This window comes from Pituophis catenifer, unplaced genomic scaffold, assembly GCF_029215685.1.
Source record: "Pituophis catenifer annectens isolate HBS135680 unplaced genomic scaffold, rPitCat1.0.hap2 SCAF_13, whole genome shotgun sequence".
Classification (NCBI taxonomy): Eukaryota; Metazoa; Chordata; class Lepidosauria; order Squamata; family Colubridae; genus Pituophis; species Pituophis catenifer.
The window spans coordinates 5,328,600-5,352,599 of NW_027256893.1; the positions used below are offsets into that span (position 1 = coordinate 5,328,600).

The following is a 24,000-nucleotide window of genomic DNA, read 5'->3' on the forward strand; positions in this document are numbered from 1 at the left end:
GGGAGCCACAAAACCTCGGTGGGTGTGGCCAACTCGATGTCACTCACTTTCACCAGTCACATGACCGCCCCAGCAACGCCTACCCAGCTGGTCATTAGGGCAGAGAACCGGTTGCTAAAAAACAATGGGAACCACAAAACCCTTTTGACATCTCTCTCCCTCTCCCCCGCTCCTCTCCCCCTCTCTCTGTATCTCTCTGTCTCTGCCCCAGCCTCTTCTCCATCCCCCGCCATCGCCCTTACCTTCTCAGGCCAAGCGAGGAGTGACTGGGAGGGGAGGGCGAGGGGTGGGGCCAGCCAGTGGTGGGATCATCCAACAGGGAGCCATAGCAGAGGGACCAAAGAGCCACATGCAGCTCTGGAGCCGCAGGTTGCAGACACCCGGGTTAAAGGCTCTGTAGTAGAAACTGGGAGATGAGTGAATTCTACTCCTGTGTTAAGCTCAAAAGTCAACTAAGAAAGTTAAGATCAATCTAACTCAACCCTTGGAAGAAGGCAAGGACAAAAATGGTTATCAAGAAAACTGCAAGGTCTACTCTGAGCTATTGTCTGACCTTAAGGCACACAAACAAACAAGAAACCCTCAAACCCAAATCATCCAGTTGTATCAGAACCAGGGGTGAAATGCTCCTGGTTCAGACCGGATTGCCTGATCCGGTAGCGATGGAGGCGGGTGGTTCGGAGAACCGATGGCAAAAATCCCTGCCCGCCCCCCTTGCCCAACTGAGCCGTGCAATCATCAGAGGCTTTTTTTTTATTATTTTTAAAAGCATTTTTTCTGCAACCTCTTTGGCCGAAAAAATGCTTTTAAAAGTAAAAAAAAAAGCCTCTGATGATCGCGCAGCTCAGCTGGGATCGTCAGAGGCTTTTAAAAGCATTTTTTCTACAACCTCTTCGGCCAAAGAGGTTATAGAAAAAATGTTTTTAAAGGGAAAAAAAGCCTCTGCTGATCAGGCAAGTCAGCTGGGATCGTCGGAGGCTTTAAAAGAATTTTTTTACAACCTCTTCAGCCGAAGAGGTTGTAGAAAAAATGGTTTTAAAAGTAAAAAAAAAAAAAGTTGGCCACGCCCACTCAGTCATATTACCCCACCTCCACCAAGCCATGCCCACAGAACCAGTAGTAACAAATTTTACATTTAACCACTGATCAGAACACCACTTCCTCCAGTCCCAACCATTCAAGAGATTTGCCCCTGGAGATAAAGACTGATGCAGCCCATCACAGCTGATAGACTTCTGTTGATAAAGATGTGGACTGGACCAAAGACTGCTGACCTGTTGGATTGAGAAGGTCAATGGTGAAGAACTGGTGTGTTTTTTGTTTTTTTTTACATACCCTAAATGCACTGAAGTGATATGTTCTAAGCCGGAGAAGAATTCCAGCAAGGAAATGACACCATCCAATGACATTTGGTTATTATCCAGACTGGAAGGAAAGAGAACCGAAATGGTCATTGCCAGGAACACAGATATGATTACAATGTATACAAAAGCAAATCTGACCACAGAGAATTCCTTTCATGGTATTCAAAGCTCTAAGCACCTTGTCCTAGTTACTTGGTATTGGTATGTGAGGATAAAAAAATAATAATTAATACATAAATTTAATAGGCTGATGTTTTTTAATGTTGTAATGCTGCTCACTTTCAGTTCTCTCTCTCTCTCCCTCCCTCCCTCCCTCCCTCCCTCCCTCTCTCTCTCTCTCCCTCTCACATCAGGAGCATATAAAATAATGGTTTGGAAAGTAGGGAACCTGAAAATGTGTGTGGACTTCAACTCCCAGTATTCCCCAGCCAGCATGCTGAAGTCCAGACATCTTCAAGTTCCCAACTTTCAAAGTTATTAATACAAAATAATATAAAAATAGCACTTAAGTTCCCAACTGCCTGTTCTGACCTAGGCTTCCCTAAAAAGCAGGAAGCAGAGTCTTGGTCCCGGCAAAACCCCTTTTATTTACATGGCTGTGAATTCCTTTCATTCACAGTCAGCAAGGCTTGGCAAACAGTCTTTCAGAGGAATATTTATCAACGCAAACCTTATCTCGCTTGGAAAGCTGCCAGATAACTAGTTTCCAAATGCAGTGTAAGGCAAAACGTGGCACAGAGTCTCTTAGAGTCATGAACAGAACTTTCCACTCTTGAAACGACCAACCAACCGAACTGTTTCCTGCAAAAGCCCACTCCCTGTTTGCTCCTCTTTTGTTTCCTATGGGAGGAGCCAATCACCTCCAAGGTGTGGCTTTACTCCCAAGTCGACCCTGCTTTCTTAGTTGTTCTTGTCTTCTGGCAGCTCTGCACATGCGCACACTGGGAACAGGCTCCAGCTGTTCCTCTACCTCACTGTTGTCTATCTCCCTCTCTGCCTCTGATGCAGAGCCCTCGTCTGAGCTTTCCCCAGCCCCCAGGACTGGCCCATGCTCCTCCCCAACCTCCTCACTGTCCGACTCTGCTGCCAGCTCTGCTGGTTACCAGCAGGCCACAACATTGCCATCAAAAAGTGGTGTCCAGACAATGTCTACAATGAGGACTAGGTCAGGATTATTTAAGATCTGTCTGAGGATACTTATTTCTACAAATATCACTAATTAAAGAGAAACTTTTACTTACATTAAAGAATTCAAATTCTTCAGATCTTGGATGGAATTCATTATCTGCAGAACTCCTGAGTCACCGAAAGAATTATTTGACAAACTGATGATAGGACAAAGAAAAGAATGCAAAGAGGAGATTACTAATCCAATGTGCCTATTTATCTTCTGTTATTGCATATTTTACTTTAGACTGTGAATTTAATTGAGGCAATACTTTAATTTTATTGATTTGGGTACAGGACCCAGCGGAAGATTTCAAAATATTCAGATGCATCCCAATGTATCTTCTCCAAAATGGAAGCTTCTGGAAGACTAACATATTGATGCAGACATCCAAAATTTCAAAGTGCTCCCAAGCTCAGGACATTGACATTAACTGACAAGAATGAATACTCACTTTAATTCTAATATGCTGCTGCACCTTTTCAGTGCTAAGCAAAAGTTCTTGAGATCTTCATCATGAAAATGATTACCTGCCAAGCTAACAAAGAAGGAAAATCACCATTCAAGTGTTGATTAAGGCAGGTAAGTCTAAATCTTCTCATGCTAGGTTCACACAACATAGCAAACCCTAAACCTGATTCAGAAAATTTTTAGATACTTAATGGTGTTCCTCAGAACCAGTGACACATACAATGGTCTTTTCCCTTCAAGCATTTAGAGAACCAAACTAAGTAGCTATTAACAAAGTGATTGTACCATATTTTCTTTGATGTCACCTCCATCTGTTGACTTTTGTTTAACTGGACATCATGAAAATTGTAATTCCTGTAGCAAAGGCAAATGACAAAATATTATACAATGGGTACAAGGAACCAGCATGAGAAGTCCAGCAATGTGATTGGTTAAATGTGGCTAGAAATCTACTAGAGGTAGAAGACAGAGAGGTAGAGGACTTGAAGGTCAACAGGAAGACCCACTACCAAAGCAATGGTGAGATCAAAGGAGCCTGACCAAGAAAGAAACTTGAGGAAACATCTCAGATAAGCCATTCCCTAGTTCACATGAAGATAAATTGAGGGACAGGGAAACACTTTGAGACTTGCAAAATTCTGTCAATATAGGTTTTCCATAAAAATAGTCCTTATCTAAAATGTCATTGATTTCCTAGCCTGGTGTCAGGCATGAAGACTCAGGACCACACATTAAGTTTATTTATTTATTTATTATATTTCTATACCGCCTTTCTCCCGTAGGACTCAAGGCAGTGTACAGTCAAGAAAAATATAGACACACAAACATCATAAAATTGCTAATTAAAATTATTACTTAGTTTGGTCAATTAAATAAAATCCAGAATTAGATAACATTTAAAAAATCATTCACAAGATGAATTACAAATCACATTTTTGCCTACTCTAGTCAGTTAAGGGTCAGCACTGAATTGGTGCTAGATAAGAGTCAATGAAATTCAAAAGGAGTTAGGCCATTTCTAGCAACATAATGACTCCAGGCCGATGAGTCGTTTGACTCTCTGCCTGCTCTTCTCCAACATCTGGTCTTCCTTGAAGGTCTGACACATACCTTGACTGAGTGGCATCAGGGCCTCCTTTATTCACAAAGGTCAAAACTGCAATTTGTTGATCAACACTAGAGAGATGAGAAAGAGTTCTGCAAAAATCATGTCTTGATAGCAAAGTTGACCAAAGGTCTGCAGGAAATAGCCTAAGAAATTATGCATGAACACATGATTCCATGCACCTCCATTTCTCATGGTGAGAAGTTCCAGAAACCCAGTGTCCATCCAGATTTTATTCCCTTTGAAGCAGGCTATTCTATACAGGTAGTCCTCTACTTACAACCATTTGTTTAATGACCATTCAAAATTATAATGGCACTCAAACTTACGACCATCATAGCACCCTTATAGTCATGTGGTCAAAATTTGAGTGTATGGCAACTGACAGTTGCATTGTCCTGGGATTATGTCACTATTTGTGACTTTCTCGGCGAGCATCCATTGGGCAGTCAATGGGAGAAGCTGGATTTAATGACTGCATGATTCACTTAACTTGATTTGCTTAATGACTGCATGGTTCACTTAACAACCATGGCAAAAAGGTGGAAAATTTTTATGCGATTCATTTAACAGCCATCTTGTTTAACAATGGAAATTGGTCCAATCATGATCGTAAGTCAAGGACTACCTGCATTTGTTTTAGAAATAAACTGATTCTGCATAAGTGCAAACATACAACTCAAAACTTTTCCAGAGAACGTTCAACCAATCAAAAGTGGGCACATACAATAAAGCTGAAATGCTTCTGCTGCTCAACCTTCAGCCCAAAATGATAACAGCAGCCATTTCTCTTAAAAATTTAATTGTCCTTTTCTTAATTAGCCCCAGGCATACCTGGCTTCCAGCTTCGCAACATTTGGGCAAAGATTCACTGAGTCCAGGAGATAAAATATGCTCTTAAGTGAAAGCTGGTTGTTGCTTAAACTGCAGAAAACCAAAACAAGAAAGAGAGATTGTTAAAAAACAGCTATAACAATAAATGCCACATTTATATTAACTGATGGCTTAGTGCAGGGGTATCCAACAGGGGTGAAATGCTCCCGGTTTGGACCGGATCGCCCAATCCAGTAGCAATGGCGGTGGGTGATTCGGAGAACTGGTAGCAAAAATCCCTGTGCCCCCCCACCACCACCATGCCCAGCTGGGCCACACAATCATCAGAGGCTTTTTTTTTTAACTTTTAAAAGCATTTTTTCTACAACCTCTTCCAACGAAAAAATGCTTTTAAAAGTTAAAAAAAAAGCCTCTGATGATCGTGTGGCTCAGCTGGGATCATCAGAGGCTTTTCAAAGCATTTTTTTCTGCAACCTCTTGGCCGAAGAGGTGGAAAAAAATGCTTTGAAAAGTCTCTGACGATCCCAGCTGAGTTGCCTGATCGGCAGAGAGGCTTTTCAAAGCATTAGAAAAAATGCTTTGAAAAGTTAAAAAAAAAAAAAAGTTGGCCATGCTCACCTAGTCACATTACACCCCCCCCCCCACCAAGCCATGCCCACAGAACCGATAGTAGCAAGTTTTACATTTCACCCCTGGTATCCAACCTTGGCAACTTTAAGACATGTGGATTTCAACTCCCAGCATGGCTGGCTGGGAAAAATTGGGGAAATGAGCAATTTTTATTTCAAGTCAGATAAACAACTGCAATTTATGGGGTTGTGTGTCTCTGAGTTTGTTGTTGCTAGGGGAGGGTGAGGAATCTGTCCCACCTTGGCAGCTATGTCCACTAGCCCATGCAACTTTCTGGGTAATGTTTTTCGAGGGCGGAGAAAGAATCACTGGCTCAAGGCCCCCCAGCTGTGTCTCTAAACTCATGGCTTGCAAAATTCAGTTTGAATGTACTTTAGATCGCAAAAAAGTCAATTGGAATTACAGATGGTCCTTGACTTACAAAACCAGCTGCAAGTTCACAAATGCTGATCATGTAAATGTGGGACACTATAACCATTTTAAATTCATGTTGGTTGCCAAGCAACCAAATTTTGATCACATCACCATAAGGATGTTGTGATGGTCATAAGCACAAGGACTTTTCATAAGTCACTTTTTTCAGTGACGTTGCAATGCTAAGAAATTGCTAAACAAATAGTTGTAAGCAGTAGTGAAATCCAAATTTTTTTACTATCAGTTCTGTGGGCGTGGCTTGGTGGGCGTGGCAGGGGAAGGATACTGCAAATCTCCATTTCCACCCCACTCTGGGACCAGCCAGAGGTGGTATTTGCCAGTTCTCCAAATTACTCAAAATTTCCGCTATTGGTTCTCCAGAATCTGTCAGAACCTGCTGGATTTCACCCCTGGTTGTAAGTCAAGGACCACCACACAGTTCACTTCACAGTACTTTATAGCCCTCTCTAAACAGTTTAAGAGTCAACCTATTGCCCCCAACAATCTGGGTCCTCATTTTACCGACCTCAGAAGGTTGGAAGTCTGAGTCAACCTTGAGCAGGTGAGAATTGAACTACCGAACTGCCAGCAGTTGGTAGTCAGCAGAATTAGCCTGCAATACTGCATTCTAACCACTGCGCCACCACAGCTCTTGCAATCAAATGCATTTTCATATTAAATGAAAAAGGCAAATTTTCAGAAAGACTTACTTCAGAGGACCAGAAATGCACATCTGGGACACCACAGTCATGAGTATCCTGCATCCTTCATCACCAAGCTGGTTATCTGATAAACTGACACGTTTCTTCAGGTTAGTAATAGATTGAAATGCCTCTTTCTGTTTACAGATACAGTAGAACCTCTTGTCATGACCATAATTTGTTCCATAACTTTGGTCACAAACCGATTTGGTCATGATCTGAATCTAATTTTGGAAATTTGGCGCTTACAAAAAAAAATGGCGCGGAAGGGGACATCGGCCACGAAAAAAAATTGTGAATTTTTTGGTCGGAACCCGATTTGGTTGTGGTCAGAAGCGTTCGTGACCAGAGGTTCTACTGTATTTTGGAAAGAATGGCTACCTACTTGATTTCAGACAGGTGGGAACAGTTCTGGAGAATGTCTACCAATTCCTCTGCCCTTTGTGAATCTAACTGGCAATCTTGCAATCTAGACACCACAGGAGGAAAGCAGCAAACATGAATATATTTTTAGTTGACTCCATTAATAAATAATAAATAACTTTATTGTCATTGTATGTGTCTACACAGTATACCCATACAACGAAATTCACTTAACACCCAAAGACCAGGTCCAACACACATAACAATCCCCAAACACACTCCCACCCACCACAACATTCATCATTTTTATCCCTGTTTGTGGCACATGAAGTTCTTGCAAACTCAGTAACATTATTCCTTATGCCCTGTTATTGTTGCCGATGTGGAAAGACACGGACTCAAGATGAGTAACACAACAGTTAAATTATGGCTTAACAGAATATCAGACTTGAAAGGGACCTTGGAGGACTTCTAGTCCAATCCTCTGTTCAAGCAGGAAAACCTATACCATTCCAGCTAAATGACCATTCAGTCTCTTCTTAAAAGCCTCCAGTGATGGAGCACCCACAACCTCTGAAGGCAACTTCCGTTCCACTGGTTAATTGTCCTCACCGATGGAAGTTTCTCCTTAGTTCTAGGTTGCTTTTCTCCTTGTTTAGTTTCCATCCGTTGTTTCTTGTCTTGCCTTCTAGTACCTTGAAAAATAGGTTGACTCCCTTTTCTTTAGGGCAGCCCCTCAAATATTGAAATATTGCTACCATCATTTGTTTAGGATAGTATGGGTGGGAGGAGAGTTGGTACTTAAAGTACCAAGTTAGGGACTAATCAAGATGGAGAAAATCTATTGATATGAACACTAGGAGTGGAGAAAAACAACAACATAATCCATCAATCAATCAAAATAAATATTCCAATATATTTCATATATCCAATATAAATAAATATTCCAATATATTTCTCTTTCACGGGAATTTCAGAATAGGGCTATAGTTTATAGGACTATACATGTTTCAAGAATAATTTATTTTTATTTTTATTTATTTTATATCAGATTTATATACTGCCCTTCTCCCTAAGGACTCAGGGCGGTGTACAGCCAAATAAAAACATAAACTACAAACATTAAAATACTATTAAAAAGATATATATAAATTTGGCCCCGTAATTAAAAACAATAACAAACCAATTAAAAACATTTAAAAGAGTTAAGCCAGCCCGGCTTGCTGAAAAAAGAAGGTTTTAATCCAGAAATGTATTTTGAATCTTGTAGAAGTACAGACCTAGTACTTTACTATTGCTCTTCAAGTTTTTACAGGAATCTTGTTAAGATATTTAATTTAATAGCTGGAGCAGTGAAGGGTTATGCAGGTAGTCCTTGACTTAACAACAGTTCATTTAGTGACCGTTTGGTGTTACAACGGCACTGAAAAAAGTGATTTATGACCATTTTTCACATGTATGACCTTCGCAGTATTCCCATGCTCATGTGATCAAAATTCAGACGTTTGGCAACCAGTTCATACTTATGACCGTTGCTGTGTCCCAAAGTCAGGTGATTTTGACGAACAAAATCAATGGGGAAGCCAGATTCACTTAACAACTGTGTTACTAACTTATCCACTGCCGTGATTCACTTTACACCTGTGGCAAAAAAAGGTGGTAAAATGGGGGCAAACGCACTGAACAAAATGTCTCACATAACAACAGACATTTATTGGGATCAATTGTGGTCGTAAGTCTAGGACTACCTGTACAATGAGTAAGAACACACAGTTATTATAGCTAGTTGTTTGAAGAGAGCTGGCCACTTCGTGAGGTAACCTAAGCTGCGATTGATTACTATGAGTGTAAAAGGGGACTTTCCTTGTTTCCCGCCTTTTTTCTTCTGTATGTGCCGTGTGAGAATTTACCTCAGGATGTTCCTGCTATGTTGATTTACCTGATGATGCTCCTGTTTGCCCCACTACCTAGTTTGCCATACAGTAGTGGCCAAAATTGTGGAAACTTTTTGGGAAAAGTGTATTTCTGAGGTTTGATGGCTAATAGTACCACTTTTTGTTGGAGTTTCAAGCTAATCTTATTCCACTGCTGGAACAGCCTGGGAATAGCCCAGACCTTAACCCAATTGAAAATCTATGGAGCCGACTAAAGAAACTTGTTAGTCAGAAGCAATCCAGCAATAAAACTCAGTTAATAGAAGCCATCATTCGATCTTGGTTTCACATTATAAGGGCTGCAGAACTAAAAGACTTGCTTCATTCCTTGGGCAGATGTTATAACATCTTAATTCATGCTAAAGGTTACCCCCAACTAAGTATTAACTGACATGGTGATAATTTTTGTATATCTCATTTTTTCTACGTGTTTTGCTTTTCTTCCTTATACCGTAATTGCTATTCTAATAGCAAATCCTTCATAAAAGTTATTGCATCACATTCTTGATTAAATTATCTTTCCAATGATATATAATTTTATAGTACTACTCCAAATAAAAAAGTGGTGTTATTAGCTAGTTTTAGAAAATACACTTTTCCCAAAAGGCTTCCACAATTTTGGCCACTACTGTATATATGTTTGCAAAATACATTTATTGATATAAAACTACAAGTTCATGTCAGCATCTCTGACTATTTGGACACTGACTGTGCAATTCCCTGACGAATCTCCCAAAATGCGGCCGTCTGAAAAATTGCATTAATTCTTTAGGGGTGTTGAGTTCCTTAAAACAACTGCAACTTTTGAATGGAAGCCTGAAAATTAACCAGCTCCTTTAACGATGCTGTGTTCATGCATGATCTGAAGTCACTTTTCTGAATTATTTTTCAAAGATGTACATGCCGTGTTGTCTGGGCTCATATTTTCATAAAATCCTAAATTAAAAATCATATGCATATATTATTGTTATAAATATGATGCATTAGAACTTTATTATATCCTCAAATAATTTTAAGGTACACGTTGGGTCACTCTCTCTCTTTTTCAAATGCTGGGAATATCTTCATGTAATAAAGTCCCTAGGTTTGTTTTTTAAAACAAGCAACAAATGTAAAAATACTATTTGGGTAAACTTTTTTTTAAAAAGTGCCACTGATAAATTCTGACATACAGAGATACTTACTGTAAAATTAAACTCCTGGGTTGGGGAGCAATTTCTTCTTCATTAATTCTGACATCTTTTAATCTGAAACCATGACATACAGTCATTATGAATTGATAGAGATTTTGGTATTTAAAAATTAACTATAAATTAATAATATACCGAGATTTTGGCATTACATTGAAAAATATATACTTCTTTTTATGTCATGAAAACAAAATGATGAACTCTTACTAATGTTATACTGAACATTACTTGTATGACTTCAGTCATTATCTGTCCATTTATAGGTTTTGTGTTACCTTTTTTGAAAGTACATCTCAATTTAAATAAAAAAAAAATTAAAATGCACATACATACACACACAAATGCAAAAAACCATAACTAGTTCATTTGAGACTTTCAAAATAGCCCAGAAAATCACTGGGATTTAAATTAATCCTAAATCCTACCTTTTTTTCAATTTGAAAAATAAACTTCTGCCCTCTTAATACTTTTTTCCATTGTCTGTCTGCCCAATGTTGCAATTTCTGTCTTTTGGACTTCTTTAAATATAGAATAGTATAGAATAGAGCTGGAAGGGGCCTTGGAGGTCTTCTAGTCCAGCCCGCTGCTTAAGCACGAGAACCTATACTAATTCAGATAAGTGACTGTCTAGTCTCTTCTTAAAAACCTCCAGTGATGGAGGTTAATATAATTGACCTCAGTTAATTTTTCTTTAAAACTAATTAATTTCAGAAATTACTGTGAACCAGAATAACCAGAATAACAGAATAATAGTATTGGAAGGGACCTTGGAGGTCTTCTAGTCCAACCCCCTGCTTAGGCAGGAAACCCTACACCACTTCAGACAAATGGTTATCCAACATCTTCTTAAAAATTGCCAGTGTTGGGGCATTCACAACTTCTGCAGGCAAGTTGTTCCATTGGTTAATTGTTCCACCTGTCAGGAAATTCCTCCTTAATTCCAAGTTGCTTCTCTCCTTGATTAGTTTCCATCCGTTGCTTCTTATCCTGCCCTCAGGTGTTTTGGAGAATAATTTGACCCCCTCTTCTTTGTGGCAGCCCCTGAAATATTGGAACATTGCTACCATGTCACCCCTTAATTCCTTAAAAACCAGTTTCTCACCTCAGTTCTTTTGGAGAGAGGTTGGCAAAGGAGATTATTAAGATGCTCTTCCTGGAAATAAGCAATGGAAAAATAATATATGAGTTTCATTTTGCGACCCCATCCCACAAAACAGCTTCATGAAATAGTATTAATGACAGTTGCCCACAAGGCCAGCAATCTGCTATTTACTTAATAGTCAAGAGATAAAGAAGGTCTTATTTTAAGAGGGGGGGGAAAGAATTTTGCTATGATTTTTTTTTCCTCTTGCAATCTTTAGCAGTTGGTACCTTATTTGAAGCTTGGAAACTTTTGGATAATTTGCAGCTGCTTTGCTGAAGGCCAGGACAGTTCCTGCAGACATCTCATTGTAGCTTAAACTGTTTAAAATATAATAAACTTGCTGTTGCAAATCCATGGCAATTACTTGTTAAGCAGAAAATGTCACCCATGTTTGCCCACGGGCAAAATTTCAGAGGTTAAAATTACAATCATTTTGTGACCATCCCAGTTTTTTCTATTTTATGAATTAGACTTTTATCTTAAATACAGGCTACCGTTTTGTATGGCGTCAAGCCACAGTTTGCTAAACTACGTTTTGAGATTGTCTTCATGCATTTCATTAAACCACAATGTGATAGTTGCTTTTGTTTTAGCTGATAGATGATCCATGTCTTTTTTTTATAAACCATTGTTTATAAACCACAGGTTAACCACAGTTAACCTGAAACCTAAGCATAGAAATCTAACTGTAACTAAATGGCACATGGAATTAAGATATGAATAAGGCACAGTTCACTCTGCAAAACACTGCACAAATATTCCAGAGAACCAACTAAACAACTGCAGTTGTTAAGATGTTGGACTAAGATGAAATACAGCCTTGCCTTCTCAATTCAACATACCTCACAGCATAGTTGTGAGAAAAAATAGGAAGAGTGACAACCATGTACTGTACGCTGCCTTGAACTTCTCTGCAAAGGTGGGATATAAATCTAATGAGTAAAATATAGGGGTGGCCATTTATGTAAATATTCCTCAGGAAAAAAATATTTATATTGTGTGCACTATATATGTATAGTGATAAAGCTGATTGTCACAAGGCAATTTTATGACTTAAAAGGTAGTGATTTCTCAGAATGGCAGGTCAAACATGAGACATATATTAATAGATTCAGAAGAAGATATAGATATAAAATGTATTCTGTCAGAGACATGACAGTTATTTGAAGCTACTTTTGGGGCCTGGCTGGCTGGGGAATTCTGGGAGTTGAAGTCCACACTTCTTAAAGGTTGAGAAACATTGTTTTATACTATACTTACTCCATTATCTTTAACTTTTCCATGGTGGGAAATATTTCTGCCAACTTGATCAGATCCTGCTCCTTCAACCTGTTGTCCTGCAAACTGAAATATAGCAACTGATTAAAATGTTAAGATCTCTGATTCAGGGATCTTAACATAAATGCCACTGCTTTACACTTTTCCCTAAATGACAAGGTTTAAATTACTTTATTTCTTCCAGCTGGTGACAGTTTGGCAAAACTCGAACGAGATCTTCAAATCCTGGGCTTCTAAGATTTCCACCAGTTAACCTGAAAACGAAAAGTGACACTGTTGTAATGGAGTCTAAATTCCACTTTCCCATAGAGCGTACGAAAAAATTGATTCTGTAATTATGATGGATTGTAATACCATATTGCATGTTAAGTCATGGCTTGTTTTAATCATGGTTTTTGGAATTAGCCATAGGACTTTAATACGCATGTCGCATATTATAACTGTGCCTTTTCTCTGCTGAGAACTAGGAGAAGGAGGACCTTATAAGCTGAAATTGATATTATGCTTTCATCAGAATAGAGCTGGAAGGGATCTTGGAGGTCTTCTAGTCCAGCCCCCTGCTCAAGCAGGAGATCCTATACCACAGGTGTCAAACTTGCTCTGTCACATTGCCGTCATGTGATGTTTCATGATGTTTTCCTTATTTGCGGAGTTGGAGTGGGCGTGTTGCATCTGGCCCACGGGCTGCCAGTTTGACACTCCTATCCTATAGCATTATATACTAGTACTATATATTAATTACATAGATAGATAGATAGATAGATAGATAGATAGATAGATAGATAGATTGATAGATAGATAGATGATAGATAGATGATAAATAGTTAGATAGATAGATAGATAGATAGATAGATAGATAGATAGATAAGATAGATATAGATAGATAGATAGATAGATAGAGAGATAGAGATAGATGATAGATAGATAGATAGATAGATAGATAGATAGATAGATAGGTAGGCAAGTAGGTAGGTAGGTAGATGATAGGTAGGTAGATAGATGGTAGATAGATAGATAGATAGATAGATAGATAGATAGATAGATAGATGGTAGGTAGGTAGGTAAGTAGATAGGTAGATAGGTAGAGATAAGTAAGTAGATAGATAGATGATAGATAGGTAGATAGATGGTAGATAGGTAGGTAGGTAGTTAGGTAGGTAGGTAAATAGATAGGTAAGTAGGTAGATAAGTAGGATAGATAGATAGATAGATAGATAGATAGATAGATAGATAGATAGATAGATAGATAAGTAGGTAAGTAGGTAGATAAGTAGATATAGATAGATAGATAGGTAGGTAGATAGATAGATAGATAGATAGATAGATAGATAGATAGATAGATGATAGCTAGAGATAGGTAGGTAAGTATGTAAGTAAGTAGATAAGTAGATATAGATAGATAGATAGATAGATAGATAGATAGATAGATAGATAGATAGATTGATAGATAGATAGATAGTACCATGCCTAATTTTCAGATTCAGTTTCCATAGATTATAAGAAGCACTGACTAAATATTAACTTTACTTCACACAATGCACAGGTATACAGGTAGCCTTGACTTATGGCCATTTGCTTAACAGCTATTCAAAGTTACAATAGCACTGAAAAAAAGGGACAACGGGTTTTCTCATTTACGACTATCACAGCATCCCTTCAGTTACGTGATCAAAATTCATGCGCCTGGCAGTCCCCATGTATTTATGATTGTTGCAGCATCCCAGAAGCATTTGACCACCCTTTGCAGCCTTCCCAGATGCCCTTCTGACAAGCAAAGACAACAGGAGAAGCCAGATTGACTTAATAATGACATTATTCACTTAATGACGGCTGTGATTCGCTTAACAGCCATGACAAAAAGGTTGTAAAATCAGGCACGGCTCACTTAACAATGGCATTGCTTAGCAACAAAAGTTCCAGTTACCAATTATGGTCATAATTCGAGGACTATCTGCAGTTTTAGGCCACTGTAGGAGCTGTCTATGGATCTGAATAAGAGGAGACAATGTGAGTCTCTTTGTGCCTCTCGTGCACAACAGTAGATAACGCGACTTTAGAGATGCTTACTGAAATGTTGTCAGGCATTTGATCTTAGGCAAGGTTTTGGAAAGGGCTCCTGCAAACTCACTTCCATATTGCCTGTTCTTGAAGCTACAAAAAAAAAAAAAAAAAAGCAGAAGGCAGACATGATTAAGAAGCCACCAGTCTTATTCACAGAATCATAGAATTATAGGGTACACAGCCTGTGCAGTTAGTAGCTGATTCAGACAGCGAGGAGGCTGGTGTGGTGCTGCACCAGCAGCCTGTGCAGCTGGCGCTTGAGTCAGACAGTGAGGAGGCTGGAGAAGATGTGGTGCCAGAGGCGGGGATTCAACCAGAGCCTTCAGAACCTCCAGAAGCTCCCATAAGTGAAGAGGATGAAGAGGAGGAGCCTCTTCTCGATGCACGGGCGCGCAGAGCTGCCAAAAGGCAGGAGTGGCTCCTCAGGAGGAGGTCTCCTCGAGAGTAAGCCTTGGGCCTAATTGGCCACTCCCCTAGCCTATTTAAGGAGGAACGCCGACTGAAGCAATTTGCAGGGAACAACTTCGTTCACATACCTTCGTGTCTTGTCTTGCTTATCTTATCAGCTTCCTGCAAATTGCTTCTGGGCATTCTGCCAACCATAGTAAGCTTTCAGTTATTATTCTTTGAATTCTTGGCGGCTGTTAATGCAATTAATTAACAGCCGTTGTTGTAAAAGACTGGTTTATTTAGCAAACTAAAGTTTGAATGGACTTTGTGTGTGCTGCGTTCTTTGGGCTCTGTAACTGGGGCAGAACATAGGGCTGGAAGGGACCTTGGAGATCTTCTAATCCAGTGGTGTCATACTCAAGGCCCGGGGGCTGGATCTGGCCTAAGGGGTGCTTAGATCTCGCCTGCGGGACCACCCTGGAAACAGCAAATGACCTGCCCACAGTGCCTCTGCCAGTGAAAATGGAGCTCAGGAGTGCTGCCCTCCCGAGCTCTGTTTTCGCCTGGCAGAGGGTTGCAGGAGGCTGTTGCAGCCAAAAAGGAGCTCGGGAGCCTATTTTCGCTGGACGAGCGCTCAGGCCACAATAGGCATCCCCAACATGAGTGATGTCAAGCTGGCCACGCCCACCCTGGCCATGCCCACCCCATCCCCCCAAGGTCAAACACAAACCTAGTGCAGCCCTCAATGAAATTGACACCCCTGTTCTAATCTCTCTGATACCAGGGCTCCCCAAACCTGGCAACTTTAAGAGTTATGGATTTCAATTCCCAGAATATCCCAGAAGTCTGAGAGTTGAAATTCACATATCTTAAAGTTGTTGAGGGTGAGGAACAGTGCTTTAGAGCAAAATCCAGCTCCTTCCATCTTTCAGGATCTAGTCCTTTGCATGCTGGTAGATGTCTAACATGTTGTTTCTTAATCATTTTTAAACATTCCCCAAGCTACTGTGATAACTAGTAGAGGTCCCAATAACAGGAGCAATATATTTGCTTTTAAAGAAACACAAACCAGAAACCGGCAAATGGTACTTATGGAACCTAGGCCATATGTATGTAGAGTATGAATGTATGTATGTATGTATGTATTTTTAAATTTATTAGCCAATCATCTTACCACAGGATAACTCTGGACGGCTGCCCTCACGAATGTAACTCATGATACAAAACTGAATTAAAATGAAAATATTTTTTTTCAGCTTTGACTAACATCTCATAATGTTTTGTGCTCTTGTTCAGAAACCCCAAATTTCATGGAAATACAGCATTTTCACAAAGGATCTTGCAAGATCTCAGGATGAATATGCCCCAATCTCCCCAAATTTGGGAATCTTGCAAGATAATAAGAAGTCTTCTATTCTTTTGGATTTAGCAAGAGCTGCTTCATGAGATTTACCTAATGATCCTTGCAAATGAAAAGATTCCCAAAATCCTATTTTAGGCACACACAAATGTATAAATCATCCGATGGTTAAGTTGGTCTTTGTCTCTCACCTCAAATTCTCTATATTTTCACAACTGCCCCAGATGTCCAAGTAGTCCAACTCCATGAGGCAGCCATCAAAATCCAAGCATACGCCATGAGGACTTCCATTGATTAGAAAGGCTAAAGTCACCATGTCAAAGGGCATCAACCTGAAGTTTCTGAATTGATATTTGAAACTTAACTGTTTTGCAATGTGCTGTGCTAAGCTAATGTCTTGTGTCTCGTACACACAGTGGCACAACTCTACTATCTTGGGTCCTGTTAAATTAGCAACTGCGAGTTTCTGCAATATCTTGTTGATAATACTCTGCCGTTCCTGAATCCAGACCTCGTTTTGCCCAGCTAAGGAACAAAGGAACTGTCTACATTCTTGAGATGAAAGGCCAGAGAAGAAGAAATGGTAGTTCTCTGTAAAGGGCATCTTTGTCTCTTTCTTCTGAATCCATTTTTTCCTCAGGAAGAAGTTCTCCTTCAACATCTTGCCATCTACTGTTGGGCTTGTCAACAGGAAGAGGGCTGCAAAGAATTCTTGCCAGCTAAAATGAGCAAAAGTGTAACCTGCTTGAGTAGGGTCCTTGCCCGTTTTCACTTCAGAGGTCAAAAGAAGACCAAAGCGACAAGAAAAATCTTTCACGTGTTTTGGGACCTCTCCAGCATCAAAAACCCCTTTCTTCTCTTCAAGGCCCTTGAAGGCTAACTCACAGAGATCTGCAAGGATTGCTTGATGTTGAGCCATGTCTATTTCATTCAAAGTCCTCCCGCCCTGATGTCTGCAGATGAAAGTCCGCAGCATTGTGAGGTAAAACTGGGTCCTGGTTTGAGGGAGCTGGACACTCTCTGAGTCTTCAAGGAACAAATGCTCCAGACAGATGCAGACAATGTGACACAGCACAGGGATGTAACACATGCTCAAGAGTTTGCCATTTTCATTCAGAAGAGCAAGAGCTTGCTCTTTCTGCAAAGGCCGTTGGAAAAAATAGCTAACATATTCCTCAACTTTGTCATGGTCGAATCCCCAAATTTCTGCTGGCAGGATGGTATTTCTGACTAATACTGCAGGGAGTAGCTTTGGCCGGCTTGTAATCAGCACTGTGCAACCTGGCAAGAGTTTTCCATGGCAAAGACTAGCCACCAGTTCAGAGACAGAAAGAGGTACGAGAAGATCTGAGAAGTAGGTGAAGGAGATGGGTGGAAGGTCAATGATATTCTCCATGAACTCATCCAGACCGTCCAAAATGACCAAGGTCTGTTGGGCATTCTCCAGGAGAAATTGAAACACTGTTTCGGGTTGATCTGGTTGGAGGAAATAATCAAACAAGAGTTCTTGGAGAGTTAGTTTCCTCTTGATGAGGTTCAGCTGCTTGAACTCAAAGAAGAAGATCAATTTGAACTGGGGAAAGATTCCCTTGGCCCACTGCTGACAGATTTTGTGAACTAACCATGTTTTTCCTATTCCAGCCTTGCCCAAAAGTAGAACAACCTGGGTGATGCCCATCGGGACACTTTTGAAAAGCTCGGACAAATTCATCATTGGAATGCCATGGTCCTTGGATTCATGTGGGGCCATTGGTTCCTCTTTGATTTTCTCTTTTCCCGCTTTCAACTTGGATGTTTTGCTTTGATGGATGACAAGGTTGACAAAATTTTGGCTGAAAGCCAAGGGCTGATCTTTTGTTTCTGCTGCTTCCGCAGAGTGGCTCATTCCATATTTTCTAAACATCGAGCTGAGGATGTGTTGATTGTATCTTTCAGCAGCATCTGGGAAAGGCACGCCAAATATCATCCAATGGCAACATTTATACAGGTAAAAGGCAATAACTGTCCCCAAACTCCGAAGGATATTAACTTTAGCATGCTGCAATGCACTTTCCACAACAGTCTTGGAGGGCTGATACAAAAAAATTCCATATAAGCTTTAACTCTAAAAAACTAAAAAAAAAGACCCTCCTATTAGATTTCCTAAATATTTATTTATTTATTATTTATTATTTATTAATTTAATTTATATACTGCCCTTCTCCCAGAAGGACTCAGGGCGGTGTACAGCCAGAATAAAACACACAGATATAAAATTTAAAAAACAATTTAAGAAATATTAAATAATTTGGCCCATATCTAATTAAAATAAAACTACCCGTTTTGGACATTTAAAAATTAAGAGTTAACATTTGAAAAATTTAAAAATTAGGCCAGCCCGGCTTGTTGAAATAAAAATAACAAATAACAAATAAAATTTGTTATCAATAAAGCAATTTGATAGGCAGGATGTTAAGAAATGAACAGAATAAAGAATTAGAAATTCTCATATTGTCCATATAATGGGGAGTGTCTTAACTTCTAGAGCAAGAGTGTTAATGGGCCTGAAACTACCATGTTTTCCCAAAAATAAAACCGGGTTTTATATTAATTTTTGCTCTAAAGATGCATTAGGGTTTATTTTCTGATTAGGTCTTATTTTGGGGAAAATACGGTATTAAATACATCCATCTGGCTGACAATCTTAACTGGGGCTTATTTTGGGGGGTAGGGCTTATATTACGAGCATCCTGAAAAATCATGCTAGGACTTATTTTCTGGTTGGGTCTTATTTTTGGGGAAACAGGGAATTACTTATACAGCAAAAAAATAGTAGTTAGAATTTATTGGACTCCACTATATTGGCAGACTGACTAAGACAGCACCCTGTTGGAGATATAATAAGTACAATACTTCTTTCAAATCCATGTTTTACAATGTGCAATTCCTTGCTAAGCTTGGGGAGAAAGTACCGGATGATATAAATATGACTGTGCAACAAAAGAATTTTCAAAGGATAATATTATTTTGGATTACAAACCGATTACATGAACTTTGATACCGGGATGACCTAAATGGATTCTCCATGCCTCTTTCCATTAAGAAAGAGGGCCAAAATGCCCTAACCTCTGGATTTCCAAATCGTAACAGATGCAGATGCTCAAAAGAAGCTTCTATTTCTTCCTCAACTGGTCACTCGATAGTTTTTGGACTTATAAAAAAAAAAAGAAAGAAGGAATAAGAGAGTTGGACGTACCGAAGCGTTTCTGCTTTGATTCTTTCCCATTGTTTGATGGACGACGTCTGAATGGACGACGTCTTTCAATCTCTACAAAATGGGAGGCGGGAAAAAGAGGGAGGGAGAGAAGAACAAAATAAAACTTCTTAGTAGGGCATTTTTACATATCAATACATTGGAGGCCTTGACCCAGGAAAAAAAGGGTTTTGGATCAAGTGAAAAAGCTGGACGTTGATCATGTTAATGGCCACTATCTTGATTTTTTTTTACCTGCCTGGCCATACAGATAATCCTAATTTCCAACAGTTCATTTAGTGGCCATTTGTTGTGGCCCGTCAGCGGCCTGTGCAGCTAGTAGCTGATTCCAACAGCGAGGAGGCTGGTGTGGTGATTCGCCAGTAGCCTGTGAAGCTGGCACTCAAGTCGGACAATGAGGAGGCTGGAAAAGATGTGGTGCCAGAGGCAGGGATTCAGCCAGGGCCTTCAGAACCTCCAGAAGCTCCCATAAGTGAAGAGGAAGAAGAGGAGGAGCCTCTTCTCGATGCACGGGCACGCAGAGCTGCCAAAAGGCAGGAATGGCTCCTCAGGAGGAGGTCTCCTCAAGAGTAAGCCTTGGGCCTAATTGTCCACTCCCTTAGCCTATTTAAGGAGGAATGCTGACTGAAGCAATTTGCAGGGAACAACTTCGTTCACTCTCCTTCCTGTCTTGTCTTGCTTATCTTATCAGCTTCCTGCAAATTGCTTCTGGGCATTCTGCCAACCATAGTAAGTTGTCAGTTATTATTCTTTGAATTCTTGGCAGCTGTTAATGCAGTTAATTAACAGTTGTTGTAAAAAACTGGTTTATTCAGTAAACTAAGGTTTGAACGGACTTTGTTTGTGCTGCGTTCTTTCGGGTCCGTAGCTGGGGCAGAACACCATTCAAAGTCACAATGGCCCTGAAAAAAATTGACTGATGACCAGTTTTCACACTTAGGGCCATTTCAGCATCCCCATGGTCACATGATCAAAATTCAGATACTTGGCAAACTAGTTCATATTTATAACCATCGCTGTGTCCCGCAGTCATGTGACTTTTTGCGACCTTCTGAGAAGCAAAGTCAATGGCAAAGCAAGATTGACTTAACAACCGTATTACTAAGTTAAGAGCTACAGTGATTCGCTTAAGAACTGTGTTACTAACAACAACTGCAGTGACTCGCTTAACAACTGTGGCAAGAAAAATCATAAAATGAGGGGAAATTCACTTAACAACTGTCTCACTTAGCAAGATAAACTTTGGGCTCCATTGCAGTCATATGTTGAGGGCTATCTGTATCAACATGAAGTCTGATTTCTAAAAGGTTAACGAATGTAAGGTTGCTTAAATTGCACAATTAATGCTAAGTATGTCATCGATAAAGAGTTGCAGAATGCAATGATTTATTTTATAATACGTGAATCGTGAAGCTTAATACGGTATTGTTATTTATAAAACTGGAAACAGAGAGAGAAAAAAAGAAAAATATGATCTTACTTCTCGAAGTTGATGAGAAGGAACCTTTTGGGGGATCTTGTCCTCCAGATGCACTGCCTAGAATTATTGAGATCAAGAGGTTAATCAGGGTATCTTGTATCGAATCAGAGCCCCCACTAAGTGTTTTCAAAAAAACAAAATATGTGCTCATATAACCAGATAGAACAATACTCAGGGACGTTCTTGAAGGGATCTGGGGGAAAACGAGGTTTTTGGTTACCCAAAGGATGTTTTATGATCAATTCTACCTTTTCTAATGGTCATCTTGGATCTTTTGCATAGGTAATGCCATACAGGTAGTCCTCGACTTACAATCGGTCATTTAGTGACCATTCAAAGTTCCAGTCCTCCCACTTACAACCATTAGAGAATCCCCAGGGTCATGTGATCCAAATTCAGGCATTTCGCAACCAACACGGATTTATGACAGTTGCGGCATCCCATCTGTGACCTTCCCAGATTGTATCCAACAAAGTCAACGGAGAAGCCACCTTCACTTAACAGCCACGTTAGTAACTTAACCACCCCAGGTATTCACTTAACAACTGTGGCAAGAAAGATTGTAAAATGGGGCAAAACCAGGGGTGAAATGCTCCTGGTTCGGACCGGATCGCCCGATCCAGTAGCGATGGAGGCAGATGGTTTGGAGAACCGGTAGCAAAAATCTCTGCCCCCCCCCCCACATGCCCAGCTGAGCCACACGATCATCAGAGGCTTTTTTTTTTTTACTTTTAAAAGCATTTTTTCTACAACCTCTTTGGCCGAAAAAAATGCTTTTAAAAGTAAAAAAAAAACCTCTGATGATCTCGCGGTTCAGCTGGGATCGTCAAAGGCTTTTAAAAGAAAAAAACCCTTTTCTTTTAAAAGCCTCTAATGATCCCAGCTGAGTTGCCTGATCGTCAGAGGCATTTAAAAGAAAAAAAGCCTCTGCCGATCAGACAACTCAGCTGGGATCGTCAGAGCCTTTTGAAAGCATTTTTTTACAACCTCTTCACTGAAAAGGTTGTAGAAAAAATGGTTTTAAAAGTAAAAAAAAAAATGGCCATGCCCATCCAGTCACATTACCCCACCACCACCAAGCCACGCCCACAGAACCAGTAGTAACAAATTTTAGATAAAACTCACTTAACAACTGTCTCACTTTAGCAATGGAAATGTTGCAATGCAAAAAGTTTTTGGCAGCAGATAAGGAAGCTGGTTAGACGAGATGTTAATGTTCAAAATAGAAGTCAAGCCGGAATTTTTCATTACTGGGCATGACAGATGGCAAATATGACAAAAATGTAACCTATTTAAGATTGCATATACTTACCGCGGCAAGACTAGCGTTTGCTCAAAAATGGAAGTGTAAAGAAATACCCTCAAGAAGAAGAAGTAATACACAAAAGCTACAGCTGTGCAGAGATGGACAGAGTTACTTTAGAACTCAAAGACAAAAGTGAATCAACATACTATGAAGTCTGGAATAAATTTTATAATTAGTTAGATAAGAGGAAGAATGCCAAAAACAAGGGATAACGAATGTCTGGAAATGTATATAATATATCAATGTATATTAATATATCAATGTATATTGAAATATGTGAATGTAATATAGGTTTATTAAATATATGTATAGCTGTTTAGGAAGTAAAATACTGTATTCTTGATATATAATGAAATAGGAGATATGTACAGTAAATTTGTATATAGATTAAGGCAAGGGTGAAATGCTCCCGGTTCGGACCGAATCGTCTCTGATGATCCCAGCTGAGTTGCCTGATCGTCAGAGAGGCTTTTCAAATCATTTTTTAAAAAGCCCCTCTGATGATCCCAGCTGAGTTGCCTGATTGGCAGAGCCTTTTCAAAGCATTAGAAAAAATGCTTTGAAAAGTTTAAAAAAAAAAAAAGTTGGCCACACCCACCCAGTCACATTACCCCACCACCACCAAGCCACGCCCACAGAACCGGTAGTAACAAATTTTACATTTCATCCCTGGATTAAGGAATATATTACTTATTCACTTGAATTTAACGCAAATGTTAGAAACCAGAGACATTGAGCAATGACCATTGTTTTACTTTTAAAACTAATAAAATACTTTTTTTTTTTAAAAAAAAGAAATGTTGGACTCCATTGTGGTTGTAAGCAGGGCGTTTTTTTAAGCCGTGCGCAAGCAAAACGTATGTGTAGGAGGCCATACGCACGCTCACATTTTCGGTGATGGAGCGAATCAGTTGTTAAATTATGTGAAGCCCAACTCTGGTTGTAAGTTGAGGACAACCTGTATCTATCCCTGGAGCTACACGACTTGGTGTGATTCAACCCTCCTTCACCTTCTTCAGAGATGCTCATCAATGTGATCTCAAGGTCCATGGGAAGACTGCATTCCATACAGACGCTCTGGATGAACTTTTTGAAGACCTCAGGATTGGTGTCCACATCTCTTAAGATCATATCCAGGACCAGTAAACGCTTCTTCTTGAGGTCAGGCTCCGTGTCAACGAAACGCAGATCGCCTCGAGACAGAAGCATCTCAGCTTTCTTCAGCACCCACACAGAATGGTCGCTCAGGAAGTCTACTAGCTGTGGCCAAACACGTCTGATGATACTTTGGCGTTGTGCAGCATCCATCTGGAAGACACCGAAACAGGAGAAGACTAAAGAAAGCCCCCAGATCTTCACTTTATTTCTGAAATTGCAGGTCTGGATTAACCTTTAAGCCAATGTTTCCCAACCTGGTCAACTTTAAGATGTGTGGACTTCAGTGGTGGCTGGGGAATTCTGGGAGTTGAAGTCCATATGTCTTAAAGTTGGCCAGGTGAAGAAACACTGCAAAATAAGACCAGCATAAGGCACCGAAGTCAGGGGGCACAAGGT

General features: G+C 39.8%; 1 protein-coding gene across 1 annotated transcript in view; it reads right to left on the reverse strand.

Annotated features, from left to right (window-relative positions):
• NLRC5 (NLR family CARD domain containing 5) overlaps nt 1-23,754 on the reverse strand; it is a 76,364-nt gene extending 52,610 nt beyond the window's left edge. The window contains exons 1-18 of the mRNA XM_070952963.1: nt 23,457-23,754; nt 21,141-21,197; nt 19,643-19,714; nt 16,599-18,348; nt 14,664-14,747; nt 12,767-12,850; nt 12,579-12,662; nt 11,546-11,635; nt 11,277-11,327; nt 10,169-10,231; nt 7,073-7,156; nt 6,697-6,780; nt 4,943-5,032; nt 4,114-4,200; nt 3,289-3,357; nt 2,987-3,070; nt 2,606-2,689; nt 1,336-1,425 (exon numbers count right to left, since the gene is read on the reverse strand). Of these exons, the coding sequence (XP_070809064.1) occupies nt 1,336-1,425; nt 2,606-2,689; nt 2,987-3,070; nt 3,289-3,357; nt 4,114-4,200; nt 4,943-5,032; nt 6,697-6,780; nt 7,073-7,156; nt 10,169-10,231; nt 11,277-11,327; nt 11,546-11,635; nt 12,579-12,662; nt 12,767-12,850; nt 14,664-14,747; nt 16,599-18,348; nt 19,643-19,714; nt 21,141-21,197; nt 23,457-23,754 (3,305 nt within the window). The remainder of the gene's footprint in view (nt 1-1,335; nt 1,426-2,605; nt 2,690-2,986; nt 3,071-3,288; nt 3,358-4,113; nt 4,201-4,942; nt 5,033-6,696; nt 6,781-7,072; nt 7,157-10,168; nt 10,232-11,276; nt 11,328-11,545; nt 11,636-12,578; nt 12,663-12,766; nt 12,851-14,663; nt 14,748-16,598; nt 18,349-19,642; nt 19,715-21,140; nt 21,198-23,456) is intronic.
• Nucleotides 23,755-24,000: the final 246 nt, after the last annotated feature.